At 41.1% G+C, this 18,638-nt stretch overlaps 1 protein-coding gene across 5 annotated transcripts in view; it reads right to left on the minus strand.

Annotated features, from left to right (window-relative positions):
• Window positions 1-436: 436 nt before the first annotated feature.
• The window catches only part of plpp2a (phospholipid phosphatase 2a), a 101,797-nt gene continuing 83,595 nt past the window's right edge, over window positions 437-18,638 (minus strand). For all 5 annotated transcript variants that reach the window (XM_048560003.2, XM_048560005.1, XM_048560001.2 and 2 more), the window contains 3 exons: window positions 16,228-16,285; window positions 4,935-5,111; window positions 437-3,212 (listed from right to left, as the gene is read on the minus strand). In XM_048560003.2, coding sequence (XP_048415960.1) covers window positions 3,072-3,212; window positions 4,935-5,111; window positions 16,228-16,285 — 376 coding nt within the window. In that variant the 3' untranslated portion in view covers window positions 437-3,071. The remainder of the gene's footprint in view (window positions 3,213-4,934; window positions 5,112-16,227; window positions 16,286-18,638) is intronic.

Raw genomic sequence — 18,638 nt, forward strand, 5'->3', positions numbered from 1 at the left:
CAAATACCAGGAGATGAGGCAGGTGTACTTGGGACAAACGATCTTATAACTGGATTACTAATGCCAGTTTATCTCAAACGCCTAAGCTTTTTGACTTCATTGTTTAGCACGAGATCATCAACAGGTTAAATGTCTATTTATCGAATAGTAACATCATTGCAAAGAAGCTCCACATTGACTGCCAAGCAAGTGAAAGTGCAGCCCAAACATTTAAATGAACTGAACCAACACAAAAGCAGAGGTGCAAAATTCCCTGAAAGAACTAGTCTTCATCAGCTTCCCTTCAGCAGCCTCAAACCTTGATTCACACTCTCTGGTTTAGCTTTGTAGTGGATTAAATTTGAGAGGTGTGCATTCCCTATTGCATTATAGCCAGACTCTCAAAATTAATCAGAAATAATCCAATTGAGAACAAGACCATGCTACCACCAAGATGTTTTAAAAAAACACTTTAATGCATCATTAATAAAATCTCTCATCTTTATATTGCATTTATAAACATAAGAAAATTTAGAAATTTCACCAGAAATACAATTTTTCACCCACAAACCTAAAGCAACTTTACAATTAATTCAGTCAGCTTGACCATGCTATTAACATTTGAATTGTGAACTTTGTTTTGAAAAAAGGCTGCCTTGAAAAATACACAAACACTTGTGAATATTGAGAGAAATTGCGAGAGTTTGTTTTTACTTATTTGATTTTATAAAAAGAGCTCTACAAACTTAACTGGCTCAAATTTCATATCATCTTGTATATTGGTGAAGTTTAATTCCAGACCTTAACAATTTGTTACAACAAGCTAAATTCCATCTCCTAAATCAGGTTCCTCAATGTCTAGAATATATATGCAAATATATACAAAATACCTAAATTAAGAAAAACTTCAATGTTCAGTTTCAAAATAGAAATATCAAGAGTTTTTTTTTCACACACCTGCAGTGGGTGGTATCAAATCTCGTATGGTTTCATCTGCAACATAACAGTTTAATGTGCCGATATAAAGAACACACGCCCTCTAACTTCCAGATTACTGATGTACTAACTTCATATTTACTTATTTCATATCTAAATGCATAGGGTACAAGCAACGTGGAGCCCATCAATCTTCTAATCTCTCCTCAAATGAGTTGCAGAGACAAGTGGATCATGATTCTCCTTTGGGGTGAAAGACCTGGTACATAGAGGATACAATGGTTGCTCACTGGACACTATCCCTACTGGCTTCCCATTTTTGAGAAACTTTAGCAATTCCATTAAGTGTTTAGAAAACAAACCTGCGATATTTATACTTCATGCAGGAAACCTTGGCAATGTCTCACTCTAGGTCTGGAGCTAATTGGGTGCTATTAAGTCCAAAGTTTTGAAATGTACCTCAATGCTCTGCTGGAGTTGTGTCACGACACAAATGCAAAGGCCTGATACAAATGCAATGTTTGCTCATGAGAATTTTCATATGGTTTGATCAGCAAAAGAGACTTGCTTCATAGGGAATCATTACGATTAGCAGTGAGCTTTGATCTGTTGGCAGTTTGAAATATCCTCGCTGTAACATCATATTGGGTACGTAAACTAGTGTCAGACCATTAAGTACACAAAGGTAATTTAAGGTAAGGATCAAGATGGCTAAGAGGTTTCACTGCCAAATAGCTGCCATTTTCTTTTAATGCAGATATTTCTGTTTATGTTCGAGCTAGTGGTTACGTTATTGCTTGGATTATTCAGTCTCTTGTCTTACAGCAAGGAATTAATCTTTGTTCCAGTTCTCAGTGACTCAACACACTCATTAAAAGGTTAACAGGGTAACACCAAAATAATTTGTCTTGCATGCTTCAGAAGATATTGTTACTTAAAGATACTGTAATTTTATTGGATTACAAACAGTAAACACATCAGTCCTAGATTTAGTACTTGGCAGAAAAAACATTCAGATTAAAGTATGTATTCAAAATAGTTTTAATTAAATTGTAGTTGGGTCTCGTAGTTTCAATTTTCTTCCTTCCTCTCTAAAACTCTGGCCATTGTTGCACGGGTACAAGTATCATTCCAAATTCAATCTAGTCAGTGGGCGCTGATTATTTGCTCACAGAAGGATAGGGATGTCAATGTTGAGTCTAATGTTGCTCATTAGTGATGGCTGTGGGTCAGATAAGCCGTGATCAGGAACAGAAACATTTGGCGGCTTTGACTCATTCCCTGGCTTATCCTGAGCACTGGGATCAAACAGTGCTCGAACATTGCCTTTACAGAGAGCAGCTAGCTCAGCCGAGCCCTGAACAGTGCGTTTCCCTATTGTACTTTGGAGGAAGGGTGGGGCTATTGAAATCTTAACAGCACAGGCAATCTAAGTCTTTTTTTGTTAGTGAATTCTCAGTAAGTCCCTTATCAAATCAATATCTCCCTCAGTGATGTTTCTCGGGCATCAGATACAAATCAGGTCAAGTTTTCCACTTAAAGCATGCAATTGCAAGGAACTTGGCATGTTTCCTCCATATTTGACAGCACATGGAGTTAGCTAGCTCACTAGTGAGGGGAAAACAGAGAAAAATACAGCTGGGAGAGGGAGTGGGGGGGAAGAGAGGGAGGGGGGAGGAATCAGTCACCACTATCCTAGGTCATGAACACAAATCAGCTAACAGTGAGTAGTATTAGCAATCATCTGGTAACAGATTCAGCTCTCCGATTCCATCTACATCTTGCATTCAAAACATGACACAGGACATCAAAAGAATGGATTGTCTTTTTCCTGTTGTTTCAAAAACGACAGACATGCAAATTTTGCAGTATTCCTTTAAAATGAAGGCAAAGTTAATATTTTCTGGCAAGATGTTTTTGCAGTGAATAAACAGCAACATGCTTCATCTGTGAGCCTGTGTCCGGTCTCATTGTTACAAGTATATAAAAAGTAAAAATCAGTGCTCCTTTCACCCCAGAGACTGAAATGTGTTTTCAGTGTTGAGCCACAGTAAACAGAACAAAGTTTAAAAATACGAAGGAAGGAAATTCCAGGTTTCCTTTAAATGCTCAATGGGAAAGCACAGTTTCTTGGCGATGGAATGGACATGTATCAGTCAGGGAATGTGTCGTGTTCCATAGTGATTCATAGGCTCAGTTTCACTTAGAGGAATGTTGGGTTTTCTCTCTGGTTCTGAAGCTTCAGATACCTCTCCAAACAGGGGTCTGTCTTTATAGAAATCCGAAACATATCGCACCTGTTGTGGAAAGGAATACATCAAATCAATAACATTTTTTTTTGGGAGGACGACATCACATACACACAAAATCCAAAAATGAAGCTGTGCTTCTGAGGTCCTTTTTTTAATAGAATCTAGTGTTCGTGAATTATAGTGCAATACTAAATCAAAGAAACTATTGTACATTGCCTCAGATTTTAACTGGCAGGCTCCTTCTGTGAAGTCAGGAAGTTGAATGATCAGGATTTGAGCAGAAAACATCAGTAGGCTTGATTGGTTTCACAGATACATTGATCTCTAGTCCTTTTAAAACTGATTTTTTCTTTTTAATGTCCCATGAAATCTCATTTAACTGCTGTTACAGCAGTATCTAGGCCTCTAAAATTCTAATAAGCAATAAGCAAAGACAAAGGAAGCCACCAGAATTACCAGGATCATAAAGGTCCATTAAACCACTGTCAAAGATTTATATGGCACAGTGTGTATACTCTTCTTACTGCAGTTTACACAAAGTGGGAAGACTTAGTCTTGGAAATGGAGCCAAAATGTTAACTTTGATTTCTTTTTCCTTCACAGATGCTGCCATACCTTGTTGAGTTTTCCAGCAACTTCTGTTTTTGCTTCAGATGAAATTGCATTTGGGGTCAACAGTCCCATGGTCATTGGCTGAAGAAATTAAAATGGGTCACTGATACAGTGTAAACTAGCCAGCCTCAGAAATAAAGCACACCAAGAGCTCAGTGTCAGAGGGCAGTCCTCATCTGGGAGCTGTCTTCTTCAGATGGACCATAACAGTAAGGGAAGAGTTCCTTACTACTTTGAGTAAAGAACAATATGCTGCCTTCACAACTTTAATTAGAGACATTCAGTGCCAACAACCTATGCATCCCCTAGTATATGTGAACCATCCTTAATTGTCACAAGTTTGTATGCTCTTCTTTGTCTAATTATTTAAACTACTACTTCTTAAAAAACCTATCTGAAAATTCTTTATGAATGGTCGACTACCAATATTAGGTAATCATGGTCATTAAACCCCCCAAAATGTAACTCCTGACATATAGGCAGCATCACCTGCACACACCTCTCCAAGTAATATACCATCCTGACTTGTAACTCTACTGTAATTTCTTCATTGTTGCTGGGTTGAATTTCTGAAACACCCTTTGTAACAGTATTACGGGCGTACCTGCGTACCTACTCCCTCATGGATAGTAGCAATTCAAAATATTCATCATTGGAGGCTGGTTACAGACGAACAATGGATTCTAGTTTAGCCAGTGACACCCAGAATCCGTGAACAAATAGAACTGGGAACATGAAATGAGGAGCAAGGATGAGAAGACCTGCAGAGAAATGGGAGTGAAACTATTTGACTAATCTTCATCTTTGCTTCCCAGACCCCAAACATCTTTGCCCTTCTTGCTTTCTCCATTAGAAGTCCTCCATACCTCAAACGCTCTTCATGTGCAAGTTTAGGTACAGAGTGCTGGCAGAATGTTTCACTGGAAAAGGACTCTGCAATAAAAATCCAACCTTTGCTCTCATTTGGTATTTGTACACAAGTCAATAGAAATGTACAGAGAACAGAGAAGGAACTGTCGCCGAATTTTAACACCTGCAGCCGGGACATTAAGAAAATCAAACGCATGCATAAAAACTTAGAATGGGCACTGAAGTTAATACATCATTTATTTCAAAGCCATGAAAGATCAGGACAATTGTGCCTTCAATACTCACAACTAAAATAGCAACGATAGCACCTTGGAGGAATCCAACTAACACATCACTCCAGTGGTGTCGGTAGTCAGAGACGCGGGTATAACCCACATAAATCGCAAAAGCTAGCAGGAAGAACTGGATGGTTGGTCGCAAAAGCCTGGCCCATTTTACATGCAAACGGACCTGCAAATACAGCTATAGGAGAACAAAACAAAATACGTTAATAGAAGTTGTATTTTCTTCCCTATTGGTGAATAAAGAAGTGAACATTTTAACAAATGGCTTTGCAAAGTAAATTGCAACAAGTTAGTACAGTACAGAATCTGCAAATGGTACAGATCAATGAACACACAAACTTGTCATTACAAAGTGTTTTTGACATCCTCAGGACCATCTTGTTATGTAAAACCAATTCACAAACAGTGTGATCAGAATAGAACCTGGTGAGAATGCTCTTGGGGCTCAACTAGCATTATGGGATCTTTGACATCCCACTAAAATTGGCACAACCTTCATTCAATATCACGTGAAAGGCAGCGCTTCCGACAGGATAGCGCTCCCTTGCTACCGCATTGCAGTGTCAACCTAGATTACGTGCTTAAGTCGTGGATCGCAGTCTGGACCTTCTGGCTCAAGAAAAGAAACAATTCCATTGAGACAAGGTTGAAACTCCTGTTTCCTACTGAAACTTTATGACTGCGCTGGAAACATATTCAGGAGCACTGAGTAAAATAAGGAAACAAATAGGTTAACGACTAAAATCAATAAGAATGGAACCTAAAGTAGCAATACAAAGGTATACCAGGCCTACACAGACAAGAATTAGTCACTTGCTCCAATACTGCAGCATTATAAAGGCAAACATCTATTTGCAGTCACCTGTTTTAAAGCCAATACCAGATTTAGTAATTGTACCAGAAGGACACACTGACTTCATGTCTCACAGAAAGGAAAACCTGCACTGAAATAACAAATAGCAACTTATCACTATTTTGAAATCCAAAATTGATAATAAATAAATTACATATCATTTATCACAATACATTAAAACACTTGGTTGGTATGGAAGCCTAAGAAATGAGAGATTAAGTTACAACAGTTGTGCCTGGTACCCATTGTTAAGACCTTCCAGGTTTATTGAGGTAACAAGGTACAGAGTTGGATGAACACAGCAGGTCAAGCAGTCTCAGAGCACAGGAAAGATGACATTTCGGACCTAGACCTAGTGTTCATCCAGCTCTGTATCTTGTTATCTAAGATTTTCCAGCATCTGCAGTTCCTACTATCTCTGAACCAGGTTTATTGAGGTTTTCTTTAATCCTTCACTGGATGTGTGAGATGGAGGAAAGGTCAATATTCACTTTCCATCCACACTTGTTGTTGAATGTAGTGACTGGCTAGGCCATTTCAGAGTGCAGTTAAGACTCAACTATACTGTTATGGATCTGAAGTCAGACATAGGCCAGACAGAACAGGTACAGTTCTGAGGAAGGGTCACCAGACCGTCCCTGGAGGAAGTTAGTAAACCAGATGGGCTTTTACAATAAGTTAATGAAGTTTTCACAGTCACTATGACTGGCACTAATTCTATGGGACAGATGACCACTAAATATGTGGGTTGTTTAAATCCAGAAGTGAAATGAGTACAGGCGTCTTTCTGGTCTAACTAGAAAAGTCAGAAGGAAGAGATTTATTGACATTAAAAGATCTACACTACCACAGAAACCGTTAGATGCACACTAGCCACAGGTCAGTCTCCTATAAGCTCCTGGTTGCTGCTCAAAGTCCTGGTAACATGGCCACATTTCTTAATGCACTCAAAGTGTTAACCCCTTCAGACCACACACAAGTAGTCACAACAAAGCAAGGTGAAAAGCTTGGGCTTTGTTAAAGAGAGACATAATGTTTAACTTTTTTATTCCAGATTTATGAATGGAATTTAAATTCAATGAGATTCTGCAGACAAATTTGAACCTATGCCCCCCACAGAGCATTAGCCTGTACATTTGGATTTGTGGCCCAGTTATATTACCATTACATTGCCATATTCCCCCAACAAGAAAGTACTCTCAACAATTGTAGCAAACACTGAGAATTTAATTAAAATTATAATTAAAGTCAATTAATAAATCACAGCACACAAAGAATGATTTGCCTTAACAACAAAAGAATCATAATCTTAGGCACTGTGCTACTCAGGAACATTGCTATGTTGAAGATTGGCTTCAGGAGTCTAGAAAAATGTACAAACATGTTGGAATGTGCTGTTTACCCACACGTATGCACTCAAGATTTGCTGGCTTTCCATCAAGTTCATACCTTAGTTAAAATGTACTGAAGAAAACAGGGATTCAGGCTTGCCAACAGATTTGATTTATGACCTGGGTTAAATCCAGCAAGAAAATGATTTAAAAAGGTCAATGTAAATGGAACCAAATTCACAACAGAATATATACATCTCGAGCCAATGGGCCAGTTGAGGAAAGCTCCAACCTACATGCGATAAAACACTCTTCTTCCCAACAGTTTGTTAACAACACAAAAAAAAACTTATGTAAGCCCTCACAGAAAGCATACTTTCTATCCCAGGGACACTATTTCCAGTGTGGCAAAAGAAAAATATTGCCCATTGAGCATCTGAAATAAAGCACAGAAAATGCTAAAAATCCTTGGCAGATCAGATAGCATCTGTGAAGAGTGTTACTGTTGTGGGTGAGATCACCAAATCAGGTTACAACCAGTTAAGGGACCAATAATCTTTATTTTTAGAAGTATACCAGGAGTGATCCAGGGAAATTACTAAGAGAATAAAGTAGCAAGATTCCACAGTTTTGAACAAACAAATTTGAACAGTAACACAATCTGCAGTAGATATGGAACTTATCACAACACCCAAAATTAACATATGGCAAAAACATAGATAATATCCTGCAATCAAACATTCCATTGCATCCATGAAATTTCAATTACCACCACAATAGAACCCATGGATTTCTTTGCAGCTTCCCTTAGGTAATAATGACATAAAATTTCTTTATATTTCGCAAAGCATTACCATTCCTCATTTTTGCCAATGTGATCTTCAAACACCTGCTCAACAGCTATTCTGCAATGGACTACCACAACAACAACTCCCTTTCTGGTTGCTCACACTCTTGGTCAAGGGTTCAAGTTGCCCTGGACTCCAATAATGCGCTCCAGTATTTATTCACTGGCACAATTCCAGATTTTCAGTAACAGCCAGATCTGCCCTCAGTGTATTCTCTGAGCTCTAATCTCCAGTCGGAGGTAAACACTTTCTCAGCTGCACTGCACTATTAATGCTTTACAGGCTTTTTCAAGCCTCTCACAACTTCCACTAAGACTGACCATTCAATTTCTTTCACTGCCAGTCAAATGTTCAACTCCTTGCTTTTGAAAGACGTGTAGAAAATATTTATAAGGATTTTGCTGGATTGGAGTGTTTGAGCTATGAAGAGAGGCTAAGTGGGCGAGGGCTATTTTCCCTGGAGTGTCAGTGGCTGAAGGGTGACCTTACAGAGGTTTATAAAATCAAAGGGAGTGGGTAGAGTGAATAGTCAAGGTCTTTTCTCAGTGGAGGGGAGTCCTAAAGTTGGGGGCATAGGTATAAAGGTGAGAGGGGAAAGATTTAAAAGGGACCTAAGGGGCAACTTTTTCATACAGAAGGTGACGTGTGTATGGAATGAGCTGCCAGAGGAGGTGGTGGAGGCTGGTACAATTATAACATTAAAAAGGCATCTGGATGGGTATATGAATAGGAAGGGTTTAGAGGGTAATGGTCCAAATGCTGGCAAATGGGATGAGATTACTTTAGGATATGTGGTCAGTATGGACGAGTTGGACCAAAGGGTCTGTTTCTGTGCTGTGCAACAATATGACTGCTCGATTTCTTCCTTGCAGGACAACTTCAAAAAAAAAAATCAGCACCCCAAACATTGGAGTCGACCACTGTTTCTGTCTGTGGAAACTGTCTCTCAAAAACTGGTCATCAGTGACCTGCGAGCAGTTCTGAGGGACTAACCAAAAAAAAAATTGCAAAACCTTACTCTATTGCAGGGCTGAACTGAAGGTTGCTACCAAACTACACTTGGAAGTTCACGTTCTGAAAGTATCTTATTCTCACAGAATGCACGAAACAGATTTCATCACGAGAGCAACAGTGTTTATATTTCACCTTGATGAAATGAAGGGTTTTGGTGAAAGGATTTCTCACTCTCCACAGATGCTGCCTGACCTGCTGACACACACACACACACACACACACACACACACACACACACACCTTTGCTGCATTTCCATAGTTGTGCTTAATGTCAGCTTGTGAATGAATTTCTGAACGACCCAATGTAATGTTTTCCTCTGATTTATGGAAGATAATCACAATATGCTGTCTATTCAGGGAAATATTCATTAAAAGCCACCATAATAGAAGAAGTAGTAGTAAACTTGAGGAGGTGACAAAAGCCATTAACAAAGAAACATATTGAGAATGAGGGACTAAGACAACTGGTCTGGTGAAATTAAAGGAAAGAAGAAAGTAGGAGAAGTAAATATACAGCTCTTTTCATAATCTCAGGATGTTGGCTGAAAAGGATTTTGCAATTGTGTACTTTTGAAGTGTAGTCCCACAAGCAACAATGAGATAATGATCAAGGAGATAACAGGGACGACAGAAGTAAATACAGAGATGATGCTTCCCCTTATGAGTGTGTCTAGGAACAGAGGACGTAGTCTTAGAATAAAGGGGTGTCAATTGAAGACCGAGGCAAGGAGAATTTCTGTTCTCAGAGTTTTGAGTGTGTCTGCAACTTCTTGCCAGAGAGAGCTGTTGGAGGTAGAGTCTTTGACTATGTTTAAGGCTGAGATTGACAGATTCTTGATCAGTTGGGAAATCAAGGGTTACAGGGAAAGATCAGGAAAGTGAATATGAAAAATGTCAGATCAGCCATGATCCTAATGAATAGTGGAGCAGGTTTGAGGACCCATAGGCCAGTTCCTATTTCCTATGGTCTTATAATAACTGGATCATCTGTCCTGAGGGATGTTCATTGGAGGATAACTGTGGGCCAGGAAATGAGGGAGACCAGCTTGTTCTTTTCAAAATTGCACCAGGGGATCTTTTCCATTTACCTGAGGCAGACGGGGCCTTGGCGTAGCTTCTCACCTAAACAGGTAGCACCTCTCTTGCCACTCCCCAGAAGGAATAGTAGGTTACATCTGCAGAATGTGGCTCAAACCTACAACATTTCTCACTCAAGTGGCAACCGTACTGCGGACAGAACAGCAGTTCACACTAAGAGAATACTATCAAGGACAGAGTTCAAAAGATATCCATAACCCAGCTGATTAAAGGTGGAACAGAGCAAATGTGGCGGGGCTGTTGGTGTGATTAAGAGATATGTGAAGGAGGCTTAAGCTGAGGATGGGCAGTGACATACATTAACTACCCCTCACCCCCATCCCAGGCCCCAAGAAAACCTTCCACATCAAGCAGATGTTCACCTGCACATCTGCTAATATAGTATATTGTATCCGCTTTTCCCGATGTGGCCTCCCCTACATCGGGGAAACCAAGCAGAGGCTTGGAGACCACTTTGTCGAACACCTATGCTCAGTTCGCGACAAACGACTGCACCCCCCAGTCATGAAGTACTTCATCCCAGTCATGAACCGCTTCAATTCACCGTCCCACTCCTTAGACAACATGTCCATCCTGGGCCTCCTGCAGTGCCACGACGACACCACCTGAAGGCTGCAGGAACAGCACCTCCTATTTCGCATGAGAACCCTGCAGCCCAAAGGTTCAACGTGGACTTCACAAGTGTCAAAATCTCCCCACCCCCCCAACCGCATACCAAAACCAGCTCGTACCCGCCTCCCTAACTTGTCCGTCCTTTCTCCCATCCATCGGCTCCTCCCACCTGAAACCCCACCCCCTACCTACCAGCCTCATCCCCACCTCCTTGACCTGTCAGCCCACCCTGAACTGTCCAACCCCATCCTAGGTCCCCACCTACCCTCACCTTTACTGGCTCCATCCCCGCCTCCTTGGCCTGTCTGTCTCCTCTCCACCTACCTGCTCCTTTAGCCATTTTCCATCTGCCTCCCCCCCCTCCCTATTTATTTCAGAATCCCCTTTCCCTCCCCCATTTCTGAAGAAGGGTCCAGACACGAAATGTCAGCCTTCCTGCTCCTCTGATGCTGCTTGGCCTGCTTTGTTCATCTATTTCTACACCTTGTTATCTCTATGCTTATTGTGATTTCTATGCATTGTAAATGTATAGAAATCAAACAGTCAACCTTTTAGAGAGCCATAAGTTCCAAAAGTTGCATCATTGTAATCTGTATCAGAATGACCTAACCCTAGGGTTGATCTGTTATAATTAATTATGTTGGCTAAGTCGATTGGAATTAGAATATGGTGGGAAACAGCATTCCTGCCTCTTATGTCTTTGAGAAAATGACTGAATTCTTGGTAATACTTCAAAAGCAACAGTAGCTGAGTGAGGGATCAGTTACAAACTTTCTGTGAACTCTCTCTGATGTGCACATGGGGTATTGCTTTCTTCTAGATCAACTTGAAAACATAACATTGTACACAGACTATTTCCTCTCCATAGCCCTAATATATTAGGATAACATTGTGCAAGTGTATAAAAGCATGAGGAGCATAGATAGGGTAAATAGTCAAGGTCTTTCCCCAGGACAGGGGAGCCAAATCTGGAGCACACAGGTTTAAGGAGAGAGGGGAAAGATTTAAAAGGGACCTAAGGGGCAACTTTTCTACATAGACAGTGGTGCACGTATGGAAGGAGATGCCAGAGAAGGTGGAGACTGGTACAATTACAACATTTAAAAGGCATCTGGATGGCGATATGATTAACAAGGCTTTCGAGGGATATAGGCCAAATGTTGGCAAATGGGACAAAGTTAATGTAGATGTCTGGTAGGCATGGACAAATCTGACTGAAGGGTCTGTTTCCATGTTGCACATCTCTATGACTCTATCGCATTGAGATACAGACAGCCACTTATTACATTAGTATAGAACACTGAAATTGAGTCATTCTTTAATTACTTAGGATGTAGATATTGTGGGCAAGGCTAGAGTTTACATCAATTTCCTGAAAAACAACGGTGAGCCATCACCTTGAACTGCTGCAGTCCATCTGGGGACAGTACTCTGACAGTGTTGTTAAGCAGAGTGTTCCAGGATTTTGATGCAAGGAACAGGGATTTGTTACCGTGTCAGGATGGTGAGCGGCTCTGGAAGCAGGGAGGCGGGGGTTGGGGGTGAGTGTTCCCATGTACTTCCTATCCTCGTCTTTTCCTCTATTTTCACTCAATCCTTTCAAGATCCTTAGGACAATGAAATTCTTTACAAACTTCAACCATTCCTATTTCCCTATAATCTTGATGCCAGATTGCCATTTTAATCACTTGACCCAATCTGCAGTTGGCCTTCCCCTTCTTCTACACTGTTAAGCTATATATCCCTCGGCTCTCTGATCTATCTTGGTTTATTATTTTTGGAAGACTCCTTACCTCCACAATGCATTTGACTGCATTGTCACTGACAGGTTTTGAGAATTCAGAGTATCACAAAGCAACTGGGTTGTGATTAATCAGAGACAGATGGAAAGACATGACCACATAGGCTGGCAGAGATTAACAGCAGGTTGACTAAATCAAGTGAGACTGCGCAAAATGGACAAGGCATTTTCTTTTTGAAGTTCAAGTTTTAGAACAGCTGAAGACATGAAGGCCAAGTCACAAAGGAAAGCTGGCTCAGCAGATAATTGCCAATGAAGAGGAGCAATTGAGTCCAGCAGCCTGGAAATTATATTGCAGATTTATAAATCAAGTCAGATGGTGAGAATTTTGGCTGTAATTCTCTCAACTGGGATGAGTTTCAAAAAATTTTTGCATAGCTCAGAGATTGCCTCAATCGGAACTTGATGCTACCTTGAAAAAGGAATTGTAAAAGGCTAAGGTCACATGAGTCAAGTCACAAGCTCGTCCAAAAAGGTGATACTGAGGTTCAGGGTAAGTTTGTCCTATGCTTAGCTTCATCATTGATGCTAGCACCTTTCCTGACTTTGACACCAGAAATTCCATCTCTATTCTATTCTCCCAGTCATTAAAAACTTCTCTCAGCCAAGCACTCGGTCAAACCATTTAATCTCTTTCACCATGATTGGCTGTATATTCCTTTATGTTTTTCTATTTATTGCCACCTCTTTGACTATAGAAGTCCAGCCAATTCCTACACTAAAGTAGACAAGAGTGTACAAGTTACAAGTTGATGAAGCAGTGGGCAGGAAAACTGCAACAAAAATGAATATGGACCAGTTGTGAGTTTACAGGCCCAAGCAGAGGCAGGGAAACACTGCATGGGCCTTTGTGCTTTTCTCTTCTGGGGGGCCTTGTCTCTCTTCTTTCAATTTGCTCCATCCCTATTTAACTCTCAGATTCAGTTCAGCACCTTTACAGTGGGTTGTAAGCCCAATAGAATACTGGGGCACAGGTAGGAGAGGCTTTGGCCTAGTGGTGTTATCATTAGACTATTAATCCAGAGGCCCATGTAATGTCTGGGGACTCTGCTTGGAATCCCACCTATGAAGAAGGCATTTAAATTCAATAAAACGAACTTTGGAATGAAGAATATAACAATGACCATTGAAACCATTGTTGATTGTTGGGGGAAAAGCCCCATCTGGTTTGCTCATATCCTTGAGGGAAGGTAACTATCATTGTTACCTGGCCTACGTGTGACTCCAGATCCACATAAATATGGTCAGCTCTTAACTGCCCTCTGGGCAATGAATGCCAGTGGCATTCATATCCCATGAATGAAAAAGAAAAGAGAAACCATTTGGTCGTTGAGTCTGAGCAAGTCCTTTCAAAACAGAAATACAGCCACACCCACCATGGAGAACCACTCCATCCCACCTCAAAAAAAAAATTTTCTCTCTGCATTTTGGTTTCTCCATGCACTTATCCAATTTCGTTTTGAATGCTAATTTAAATCCGTGCCCACCTCAATTTCAGGAAGGGACGGCATTCCAACTCCAAACCACTCTTAACGTAAACATTTCTCCTCACACTGACCTCAGGTTCTTTTGCCAATTCATTTAAATAAAGTTAATTCTGGGTCATCTGACTATCAATGTTTCTGCTACTGGAAACACAGTTTCTATTTATTCATTTAAACCTTTCATAAATTTTATACACCTCCATCAAATCCCTTTGGGCTACTTGGTTTTTAGGACAGCAACCTCAATTTCTCTGTAATCCTTCATACCTTAAACCAATCTAATAAAACTCCTTAAATTTCACATATTTCTGGTGCCTGGAATTGGAAACCGGAGTAATGGTGTGTTTTGGATGTTTTTATATCACGTCCAGTGTAGGGCTCAGGCAAGAATTTGAAACCCTCAACATGGCAACTGGCCAGTAAGCATGGAACCAAACCATGGACCCCTGGAATCCAAAGTTGTGCTGAACATTTCAATTGTATGGAAATAAACAAACAAACATTTTTGAAACCACTTGCAGACTGGAAATATTTTAATTGCCCATGGTACCCGCTGACTTAGAATCCTTACAGTGTTGGAACAGGCTCTTCAGCCCAACAAGTCCACAGTGACCCTCAGAACCTTTCCCCTGTAACTCACCTAATTTACACATCCCTGGACACTACGGTCAATTTTGCATGGCCAATCCACCTAGCCTGCACACCTTTGGACTGAGGGAGGAAACCGGGAGTACCTAGAGGAAACCCAACCAGGCACGGACAGAATGGCCATGTGGACAGTCACCTGAGGATGGAATTGAACCCAGGCCCCTAGCGCTGTGAGGCAGCTGTGCTAATCGCTGAGCCACCATGCCACCCATGGAATGCAATGCCAGGAAACGTGGTGAAGATTGCTTCAATTGAAGCATTCAGGAAAGCATAGGATGATTATTTGAATAGAAGGGGTGTGCAGGGATATGGGGGAAAGGCAGGAGATTGGTACTAGGTAACCTCTGGTGCAGTTATGGTTGGCTGAATGGCCTTGTTCTGCACTGCAACAATGTGCTGATTCTGTGATCATGGCAGATAGGTGCATGTTCATAATATTGTCTCACCTGTTATATACAGGTCTCTTAGCCTAGATGTCTTGTGGTGAGGTGATGGTCAGATTGCCGCTTCTGTCCTACCTTTGATTTCTGGCTCTATCTCCTGATCCCAACTTGTTTAGAAAAGCAAAGCAGCTGTGCACTGGAGATTTCAATGTAGCAAAGTAGCATTATGATGGGAGTGAAAGGGGTGGACTCGCCCCGTTTTAACAGCACTAGCTGCCTGAAAGCAAATGAAAAATGTCCAACGTGAATAGGGGAGTGGATGAATGATGGAACGTGTGGCGTGATAAGTGGCAAGGTGGAGAAAAAAAAATGTATTAAGGTAAACTAAAATTAAACAGACATACAACATGGTTCACAACAAAGTTACGTGGCACATGGGTAGTTGGCACTGATTGAAGGACATAAGTGGTTGCCAGTGGTTAATTGGCTAAGATCAGGAGTGAGGCAGTTCGAATGTGAGAGATTGTATGGTCATTTACATATTTACACAGACATTAGGCTAGGACTTTTCTGCCTGTTCTATTTCTTAGGTAACTATTCAAATAAGTAGGTCAGAACTGTTTGATACTCTCTCAGTCCCGAGAAGCAAGGCTTGCCTATAGGAAGTTCCAACTTTTGGAATCACGGATTGGAATGGAATCCCTACTGTGCGGAAGCAGGCTATTTGACCCAACAAGTCCACACTGCCCCTCCAAAGAGCATCCCACCCAGACCCTTCCCCTTCCCCGGATTTCCCCACATCTAAACCCCCTAACCTAAACATCCATGGACACGATGGGCAATTTAGCATGGGCGATCTACCTGCTCTGCATATCTTGGACTGTGGGAGGAAACCGGAGCACCTGGGGGAAATCCACCCAGACCCAGGGAGAACGTGCAAACTCCAAACAGACAGTTGTCCGAGTCTGGAATTGAACCTGGGTCCCTGGCTCTGTGAGGCCGCAGTGCTAACCACTGAGCCACCGTGCCACCCCAATGATGTGCAATTCTTCCACAATCAGTGTGCCAGGACTTCCATGGGATCTCAATGCACAACTTGCATGGTGGGCCCTGTCTTGTTTGTGTCTACAATATTTAGTTATTGGGAACAACATAACATAAAACAAACAGCTGATTTAATAGAAGCTAGTAATTTCAATGAAGAAATCACATGGCTACTTACTGAAAGAAATACCATGCAGTACATTCCAAACGAGGAGTGGCCGGAATAAAATGATAATCTGCAAAACATGCAACAGTTAGTTAATCTGCTGAAGAAAACAGTCAATATCATAAATTCATATGTAACAGCTAGGGTACAAAACTGTGCAAGCATGAGTCTCCAGCTATTATTATACAAGAGCTATACTTTTCTTAATAATGAAATTACATTAACAAGCCATCAATTAATGCATGGTGCATTTGGAATCTGCAGCTAGAAGTAATTTTGAGCCTCTTTCCAGAAAGGGAGAAATAAGATTCTGTTTTTCTGCCTATCTTGGGAAGGTGTGAATTTATGGTTGGTGCACTTTTCAATGACAACTGGCTCCTCTCCCATTGTCATCCAACATTAAACCTCAATAGGGAGTATTAATAGCCCATTTTACAGTGAGGGGTGTCACAATTTAACCTAATCTTGTTGATGCACATTTGAACAGAGGTCATTGAATAACAGTCTGGAGTTAGAGCTTTTTTTTTTACCCTGCCTGATTCAAGGACATTAGAGTTATTATAACATCACTTCTGTTGCATTGCACCTCAGACCAACTAAATCTGCAGAGACAAAAGGAGGGATCTAACTACAAACATCCTTGAGACACACCTGGATCAGGATCTCTGCATCAGTCCAAGATTTGATTCCATTTGTTGACCTTGGTATTTCAAAAAGGTGGAGGGCAAAGTCTTGCATTAGAGTGATTCTCAACATGGATAATTCTCAGCAACACTCAAATAACAAACCACTTAGTTATATGCGTGGCTGCAGCTCATTGCTCTTGTGAAGACGGCAAATAGGGCTGAACAATCAAAGATAATGGAAACTGCAGATGCTAGAGAATCCGAGATAACAAAGTGTGGAGCTGGATGAACACAAGAGGCCAAACAGCATCTTAGGAGCAGGGAAGCTGACGTTTCGGGCCTAGACCCTTCATCAGAAAAAGCTAATGAAGGGTCTAGGCCCAAAACGTCAGCTTGTGTGCTCCCGAGATGCTGCTTGGCCTGCTGTGTTCATCCAGCTCCACACTTTGTTATTAAGGCTGTATAATCAACGCTGGTTTTGCCTACAAGTCTCAAACTCTACAAGTACAGAAGAGTAAGCTACATGTTTATTCAAAAGCAAAAACACCCTGGATGACGAAAACCAAAACAAAAATAGTGGAATATCTCATTGTCAGACAGCAGCTACACAGATGTAACATTTCAGGTCGATGACCTTTCACCAACTAAAAAAGCAAGAGTTTTTAAGCCAGTTAAAGACAAAAGGGGAAGGTTTGCAATAGAAGGGAGGCCAGACGAGACTAAATAAAAGATTCTAAGATGCAAAAGCCAAACAGTGGCACCAGATATAATGAAGAAAAATAGTTTCACCCACATCAGGTGTGATTTTTTGCATAAAAACTATCACAGTGTGACATGAAGAAATAAAGAAAGAACCAAAAGAAGAGCAATTCTGTAAGACAAAAACAAAACTACACATAACACAGATGATGTAGGCAGATGTTATGATCTAAGCTTGTTGAACTCAACATTAGCCCCAGAGATGAAATACAAAGTGCTGATTGTTGAGCTTTCATTGTGCCTCACTGGCAGTAGTAATGATATCTGCACGGAGCAACTTTTCAGTTGAACGCGTTGCTGTAAAAAGCTCAGCACAGCCTTTATTTCCCAGAACATTGTCAGTTACTTGGAAACATCAGACTGTTGGCTAGTTACAGCCTTCAGAGGGCAGCTGTTGGCTGTCTTAGGCAAGATGCTGGCCTTGTAATCCAGGGTGACTGCCAAGTTCGAGTGGGACATTTTTTTTAAGAAGCATTTGTGCTGTGAATGAGATGGAGCCAGGGTGTTTAATCGCAAGTAGGTGACTGTAGAACACGAAGCCTGAGACAAGGTCAATACAATTGGGCAGACTCAACAGCAAACAACAAGGCAATTGATTCACTTGCCAATTCGGCATGAAGTCATCTCTAAAGTGCAGCTTGAGCCTGGTTGGGGCTCATCCTCTAAGTAGAATCTTGTAAAAGTAACTTGCATATCGTTGAAGACAGGCAGTTTGTAAAGTTAAGCTTTCATTACTTGATATCTGTTCAGAACAGTGACGCAGCACAAGGCCAGGAATGCTAGAAAGCACAAAATAATTGCAAATTCCTGTTGATTCATTAACATAGTAGAACACAATCCTTTGTGGATAATTGACAAAGCAATCCCAAATTATTTTCCCATCGATTAAAGTCCTTGAAGCATGGCCTATTGAATGCTTTTGGTAGAGTGGTAATGTCCCTACCACTGAGCCAGGAGACCCAGGTTCAAGTCCTACCTGCTCCACAGCTGTGTAGCAACATGGTGGAGCCAGCTGATGTGGCCCAGCCAATCCACAAG

This window comes from Stegostoma tigrinum, chromosome 30 (genome assembly GCF_030684315.1).
Source record: "Stegostoma tigrinum isolate sSteTig4 chromosome 30, sSteTig4.hap1, whole genome shotgun sequence".
Classification (NCBI taxonomy): domain Eukaryota; kingdom Metazoa; phylum Chordata; class Chondrichthyes; order Orectolobiformes; family Stegostomatidae; genus Stegostoma; species Stegostoma tigrinum.